Source organism: Lactuca sativa, chromosome 5, assembly GCF_002870075.4.
Source record: "Lactuca sativa cultivar Salinas chromosome 5, Lsat_Salinas_v11, whole genome shotgun sequence".
Taxonomy (NCBI): Eukaryota; Viridiplantae; Streptophyta; class Magnoliopsida; order Asterales; family Asteraceae; genus Lactuca; species Lactuca sativa.
This window is the reverse complement of record NC_056627.2, coordinates 264,088,764-264,097,323: the sequence shown is the minus strand read 5'-3', so window position 1 is coordinate 264,097,323 and position 8,560 is coordinate 264,088,764. Positions and strand designations below refer to the sequence as shown.

At 31.8% G+C, this 8,560-nt stretch overlaps 1 protein-coding gene across 1 annotated transcript; it reads left to right on the top strand.

The window, feature by feature from the left end:
- Positions 1-560: 560 nt before the first annotated feature.
- Positions 561-1,668, top strand: LOC111877810 (probable carboxylesterase 4, mitochondrial). The gene has a single exon (XM_023874319.3). It carries the CDS (start codon positions 605-607, stop codon positions 1,565-1,567), a length of 963 nt encoding a protein of 320 aa, XP_023730087.1. The 5' UTR covers positions 561-604; the 3' UTR covers positions 1,568-1,668.
- Positions 1,669-8,560: the final 6,892 nt, after the last annotated feature.

The window sequence follows — 8,560 nt, the reverse complement described above, 5'->3', positions numbered from 1 at the left end:
TGTTAAAATATAAGAGGAAACTCTTTTTGATCATTTTACTCATATAAGCTGTTTTGTTTATCAAACACTTAGAAATGCTTATCGTTTATTGTTTATTCTCACCGCAATAAGATAATCCAAACACTTTTTAAAAAACTGTTTATTCTCACCACAATACACAAATAAGCTAATAACCTAAAAACTTATTTATCCAAGCACCCCTAAGTGATATGTTAACCAAAAATACAAAATAAATCTCTTGACTTCCTGGAACCATGATCCTCAACCATCGCCATCGATTTGCTGCCACCACTTACATGGGTTAAAAATTCAAAAATTATTACTTAAAAAAAAAAAAAAAAAAAAAAAAAAAACCCTGGAATTTAAAAAATAATGTGAAAGTCGACTACTGATTAATGTTTGCAGGGTCCTGCATAATACTAAAATCAGGTTAAGAATAAGATATGCCCATATATATGTATAATATCTATAGTTATATATATAATTATTGTAGGGTCCCTTCATAATAATAAAATCATGTTAAGAATAGGATATCCCATATATATGTACAATATTTATAGTTATATATGTATAATATCTATATTCAGCTTCTTTCATTTTCAACATGGAATCGTCCACCAACGAAATCATCAAAGAAATCCCTGGTATAATTCGTATTTTCGAAGACGGTCGCATCCACAAGCTCCAAGTTCCTGATATTGTTCCAGCCGGCGTCGATCCTTCCTCCGGCGTCAATTCCAAAGACGTCGTCTTTTCACCACAGAACAATGTCTTTGCTAGGCTTTACGTTCCAAAAACCACAACCATAATCCCCCACCACAAACTCCCGCTTTTAATCTTCTATCACGGTGGTGGTTTCATGATCGAATCTGCAAAGTCCTCTTTGTACCACAACTTCCTCAACCTCGTCGTATCAGAATCCAACGTCGTCGCCGTCTCCGTCGACTACAGACTAGCGCCGGAGTTTCCTCTCCCGATCGCTTATGACGACTCATGGGAAGCGATCAAGTGGGTTGCCGAGCATGTTAACGGAAATGGTCCAGAGCCATGGTTGAACGAATACGCCGATCTTCAAAACATCTTCCTCGCCGGCGACAGTGCCGGAGGTAACATAGCACACCACATGGCGATCCGGGTCGGATCGAATACCCCCGCCGGTTTACGGTTCCAGGGTGTTATCTTGTTTCACCCGTATTTCTGGGGCAAGGAACGGGTTGGTAAGGAGTCCGACTTTCTTGAACCCCGGTTGATTGCTCTTTTTAATGACGCATGGGCTGTGGCGCACCCGGGAAGCAGCGGGCCGGATGACCCATTGATCAACCCGGGTATAGATCCGAAAATATCGGGTATGGGTTGCTCCAAGATGATGGTTTTTATCGGTGGGAATGATTTGATGAGAGAGAGGGGATTGTATTACAAAGATTTGGTCGAGAAGAGTGGGTGGAAAGGAGATTTGGAAGTGGTGGAGGATGAAGGAGAGGAACATGTGTTTTTCTTATTCGACCCTTCTTGTGCAAATGCTTGTAGTTTGCGTACTAGAGTTTGTAAATTCATCAATAATGCTTGAGAGGAATGTATTGTTCGTCGACATAAAAGTATTCCACACTCATGCTTTAGCTTTACTTTGTAATTTATTATTTTTTAATATTATCTTTTGCTGAATTTAAAGATTGACTTTTTTATAGGGGTCGGAAGAGAAACAGACAGAAACATAGTTTATGTTTAGCTAATTTTGAATGTTTACCCCATATATTTGACTATATTTTAAATGAATGATCCGTACATATAGTAGCATAATAAGTTCAACTATTTATAAATCAACAATCGTTATAAAATTTACCAAAATATGTTTAACCATATTAATATCTACACTTTGCACAAAATGTAGATTATATAGTTAACTTTTTTTATAGAATGTACGATTTGTCTTTGTACAAACTCCAAGATATACAAAATACTACTACTATTATTTCTGTAATATTTTCTTATCAACTCTAAAAAATAGTTGTGGTTAAACTTAGGGCCTGGGCAAGCTGGGCGACCTCCCCGGACCCCCAAATGCCAAAGGCACCCATTTTATACTACTTGTATTAATTCAGCCCATTATATTTTAGCCTAGTCCACTGGTTCAAGGCCCAATCATAACATTATCAGGCGCAGGCGACAAAGAAAAATTGAGAAAGTGGGAGTTGGAATACGTTGCGTCAAACGTGCAATGTGAATTTCGATTTCCAAGGCTCATAAGCGATTTCTGTGGAAACTGCAAATGCATTTGTAGCACTTCCATTCTAAACACCAACCAACAATGGTTACTTGATTTTTTTTTATTCGATTTGTCGATTTCTTCTTCTTCTTTTCTGATTTCTGATTTTCTTATCTCACGATTTCTTGTTCCCCATCTGATGGATGCCCTTGAGTTGAGAGTTGTCAAGATCTTGTGGTCTTGACCCTTACACCGATTGAGAGTTGAGACCTGATCGATTTTCTCACTGATTTCTGATCCAACGGTTCATATCTCAGTCAATTCTTATTCTTGATTCTAAATCACTCCTCTAATTTCTATTTCTTTGTATTTCTTTGTGAAAGACTGAATCAGTTTAAGAATCAGAGAATTCAAAGATGCAAATCACGCAATTACTTTCTGAATCAATGTATGTTCAATTCGATGATTATCTAATCTGATGCAAAATTCTATTTTTTTTTCTTACCCTGTAATACAAATATTGATATTTTAGGCTCTTGAATTCAAGTTTATAATCAGATGCAAATTATGATTTTTTTTCATACATAGTGATACAAGTTTTGATTTGTTTGGCTGTTAAATTGAGTTTTTCGTAATCTGATGTTGCGACTCATATTATAAATATTCTGTTCTGCTGCATTCTCTGACTTTCAAAGTCGACTTTTTTAATTTGATGCCTGTGACTTTAATTATTCTATATTGTATTCTTTGATTGTTAAACTTGATTTTATTTTCAAATTTTGTTGTGATTTCGATTAGTTGACTTTTGTTGCATTTTGATTTTCTTATTCTAACACAGTTATATTATAAATTTCAGACTTTTTACATAGCAACTATCATATTGGTTTTTTACACTATCTCATTATGATTTTCAGATTTATGATGTGTATTTTGATTTCTTTGTATTTCATTTTCTTATACATCATCTTCTAGCATGTTACAGATACTCTTATTTAACTTTTTCAATCTATGACCTCTACTACTTGTATATGTTAAAAATGATTCCTAGAAAATATGTGTGGAAGTGCAAAACTAAAAAATCAAAAGGCAAACTATTTATTGAAACTTAAAAAGTATCATGACGAAGTTTATAAAAAAAAAAACTTAAATTCTTCTTACTTATAAGAAAATGAACAAGATAATGTCAAAACAATAAAAACAATTTCTTGAACTTGATACTATAATTGATTACTTTGCATAAAAAAAAACCTTGTAAACAAGATTTTTTTTTTTTTTTTTTTTTTTTTTTTTTTTTTTGCTAAAGGCCCCATTTTTTTATTTTGCCCCGGGCCTCAATTTGTCTTGGACCGGTCCTGGTTAAACTTATGATAATCTAATATTTGGTTAGTAAAATCTCACAACAAATTGAGTGTATACAACAATGATTTGACGAGAGCTATTTATATTTATGGCTATTGTTAAAGATATTATAATTGAGAAACAAATGAAAGTGCCCAATATACTAGGCAGTGTAATGCCAAATACAACACAATAAAGACTAAAAATAGCAAATCTTGTTAATCTGCTTAACCTAACACCAACAATTAAAAATATAATGGAATAGATATAAAGCAACATGTATGTCGACAACAAGGAATCGACAATGAAAATTTGAAACTAGAGATTTTTTGTCTATGTAGTTCGATCACTTCAGAAAATTTGTCAATATCAATGACCTTTGAACCAACAACAACACTATTTATACCCAATACCATGAAAATGCCAAATGCAGCATCACCAAGCAACTTGTGTAGAGTACTACAGTGTGTATGTATATGAATTATCCTGTAAGAGTGAAATCATAAACAATAATAATGAGTCAAGCTTGAAGAAACCACCAAATCCAATGTTAGTAGTAGCAACCAAAAAAAAAAAATTTAGACCATTCAAAAAGACATGCAACCATTAACGATAACATCCGATGTGGAATTTGAGCCATTGTGATTTTGTGAAACAATACTGTCAAAATGTACTTTAATTTTAGATAAAGACATTGAGGAGAAACTTTGTCATGGGTGTCGATTGACCACCACAAAATGTATTTTATATAGTAAATTTGAGTCCTTGTGGTGAGTACCAACTAACCACCATATATGTATGAATTAAGAGCAAATCCCACACAAAGGAAACACAATACCAAAAAACTCTACACCGGTCACAATTCAAAATGTGTAGTCTTCATAAATTTTAATTCAGTAATATGCATAGAGAAATAAATAACTTTATATCATAACATAAGCCATAAGATAGAAGATAGAAGATGAAATGTGAAAAAACATAGAAACATAATTTTCCAACATCATCATCTATTATATCAATTTAGGACAAATAGAAAGATGGTTTTCAGGTACTTAAAAAAAAACTCACTACATAAACCCCAGTCTACTCTCACAATGATCACACACAACCTAATCTACAACGATTAAGAACAACTGAAGAACAGATAATAAGAGTATACAAACCCTAATCGCTTTACACAATGAGAGAGAACAAGAACGATCTAAAAATATCTAGTGAGTAATGAATCGTTTAACACAACACTATCAAAATGTACTTTAATTTTAGATAAAGACGTTGAGGAGAAAGTTTGTCATGGGTGTCGATTGACCACCATATATGTATGAATTAAGAGCAAATCCCACACAAAGGAAACACAACACCAAAAAACTCTACACCGGTCACAATTCAAAATGTGTAGTATTAAAGCTTCATAAATTTTAATTCAATAATATGCATAGAGAAATAAATAACTTTATATCATAGCATAAGCCATAAGATAGAAGATAGAAGATGAAATGTGAAAAAACTTAGAAACGTATTTTTCCAACATCATCATCTATTATATCAATTTAGGACACATAGACAGATGGTTTTCAGGTACTTACAAAAAAAAAAAAAAACTCACTACATAAACCCCAATCTACTCTCACAATGATCACACACAACCTAATCTACAACGATTAAGAACAACTGAAGAACAGATAAGACTATACAAACCCTAATCGCTTTACACAACGAGAGAGAACAAGAATGATCTAAAAATATCTAGTGAGTAATGAATCGTTTAACACAACACTGTCAAAATGTACTTTAATTTTAGATAAAGATGTTGAGGAGAAACTTTGTCATGGGTGACGATTGACCACCACAAAATGTATTTTATTTAGTAAATTTGAGTCACCATATATGTATGAATTAAGCGCAAATCTCACACAAAGGAAACACAACACCAAAAAACTCTACACCGGTCACAATTAAAAATGTGTAGTATTAAAGTTTCATAAATTTTAATTCAATAAGATGCATAGAGAAATAAATAACTTTATATCATAGCATAAGCCATAAGATAGAAGATAGAAGATGAAATGTGAAAAAACGTAGAAACATATTTTTCCAACATCATCATCTATTATATCAATTTAGGACAAATAGAAAAATGGTTTTCAGGTACTTACAAAAAAAAAAAACTCATTACATAAACCTCAATCTACTCTCACAATGATCACACACAACCTAATCTACAACGATTAAGAACAATTGAAGAACAGATAAGAGTATACAAATCCTAATCGTTTTACACAATGAGAGAGAACAAGAAGGATCTAAAAATATCTAGTGAGTAATGAATCGTTTAACACAACAGCTCAAACATATATACTCCGAGTAAACGGATCCTTCAACCAGCATGTTAACACGCCTATATTAACACCAAGATGCACCACAATCCACAACTTCAAACAAATGACACAATCAACCCAGATGTCACAAATATATATATATATATATATATATATATATATATATATATATATATATATATATATATATATATATATATATATATATATATATATAAGAATCAATCTAGATATTTTCCACATAACACCCTACACAATTCTTGAAATGACAAGTTTGTAGTATTCACAATATTTGACACATCTCGACAAACTTGACATTTAAGGGAGAATATTAATTTTTATTAAAATGATTAATTAAACCAATTTCATTTAACAAAAAATTATGTTGTGAAATGCTTAAATTCTTTGTTAAATTATCAGCCATTTGTTTAGAAGAATTTATTTTTTCAACTTTTAAAACACCACTTGTAATCTTTTTCTCTGACAACGTGTAAATCGATTTCAAAATGCTTTGTTTTTCTTGAAAAAAAGGATTTAATGCTAGCTTAATATCATACTCATTGTCACAAAAAACTATTACATGTATCAATTTTTTTTATACCTAAATCAAACAACAGTTTTAAAATCCAAATAATTTCACAAATAACAGATCCTAAAGCCTTGTATTCAGACTTTGTTGAAGATCTGGATACAATTTCTTGTTTTTTACTTTTCCAGGAAATTAATGAATTTCCAAAATAAACTAAATATCCGGTAACTAACATTCTTGAATTAAGACATTTTGCCCAGTTAGCATCTACATAACCCGCTAAGTCAAAATTTTCTGACTTGACAATAGAAACACCTTTTTCTAGGACTACCCTTCAAATATCTAAGCAATCTAAATGCTATATTTAAATGTGACTTATGAGGTTTATGAATAAACTGACTGAGAATCTAAACACAATAAGATATATCTGGTCTTGTAAGAGTTAGATATATAAGTTTTCCAATTAATTTCTGAAATTCAGGAACATACTCAAGTAAATGATCACTATTAACACAACTTCTTTTTGGGACAAAATTTCCCTCTATAGGAGTTGAAACATGCTTACAACTTAAAACCCCAAACTCATGTAAAAGTTCAAGACAATATTTCCTTTGATTTAAACACACACCTTCACTTGTACTTAAAACTTCAATTCCAAGAAAATAGCTTAATTTTCCCAAATCTTTTATTAAAAACTTTGAATTTAGAAAAGATTTCACATTCTGAATTTCAATTTCATTACTTCCTGTTAGAATAATATCATCTACATAGACTAACAAAACAATAATTGAATTATTTTTCTTTTTAACAAACAAAGAGTAATCATTTATCCTTTGAGTAAAACCATAACTAAACAATTCAAAACACAACTTTTCATTATATTTTCTAGGAGGTTGCTTTAACCCATATAACGACTTAACCAATTTACACACTCCAGTATCACCTTTAGTGTGATACTCTTGAGGTAAATTCATATACACATCCTCAGTTAAGTCTCCATAAAGGAATACATTATTAATGTCTAATTAATATAAAGGCCAAGATTTATGTACAGACAAAGAAATAACTATATGAACTGTAACTATCTTTTCTACAGGAAAAATGTTTCCTGATAATCAACCCCTTCTCTTTGATTATAGTCTTTGGCTACAAGTAGGGCCTTATACCTTTCGACTTCTCTATTGGGTTTATACTTAATTCTATAAACCCACTTACATCCTATCGGTTTCGTTTCTTAGGAAGATCTACAATATCCCATGTTTGATTACGATATAATGCTTCCATTTCAATATTCATTGCCTCAACCCAATTTGGATCTACAGAGGCTTCTTCAAAACTTTTTGGTTCAATTGTTTTATTTAGATTAGAACAAAAACACTTATTTTCTACACTAAGAACAGAGTAATTTAATGTATGTTCAATACCATATCTATGCCTCCCTTCAACAATTTAATCATTAAATTTCACAGGCATTCGAGACTCCCTTCTGGACCTAGATGCCCCTGTTGACTGTCCTAGAGAAGGAAATGAGTCTTAATGACTACTTTCCTCAATTGAATCTAAATGATTTGGCATAGTCCTATCAGATGAAGGTTCAGATACCTCGCTAGTCTAGTTATTATTATTTAATGTAGTATCAAAAAAAGTTTCATCCAGATTCTGAGCTGCATCAAAACTATCCATGTGATGGTTAACACTCAAGTCATTTAGATCAATCAAATCTATTGGATTAGGTGTCTATGCCCATAACTATTATTGGTATGTACTTGAGCCGAGAGTAGAATGGTCCATTTGGGTTGCATGGCACCGGAACAATCTGAAGGATGGATAATTGAGAAGAGGTTGTTTATGGTTTATTAATATATTATAAGTTCTAATATATTAATATGAAATCGTATTATTTAATTAGTATTGATCAACAATTAATTTGGAATTAATTTTATGATCAAAAGAGACTAATTAAATGTAAGGGGTTGATTTGGTAAATCATTCATTATAAAGTAGGCTTATGATCCATAGTTCTTCATGTTGGGCTAAACCCATGTGGTAACCCATGGATACTCCATGGAGGTTTTAACCCATGGAGCATGAAGGATATGGAAAGTCATTAGGGTTTACATGGTGTAGCCCTAGATAGCCACACTATATAAG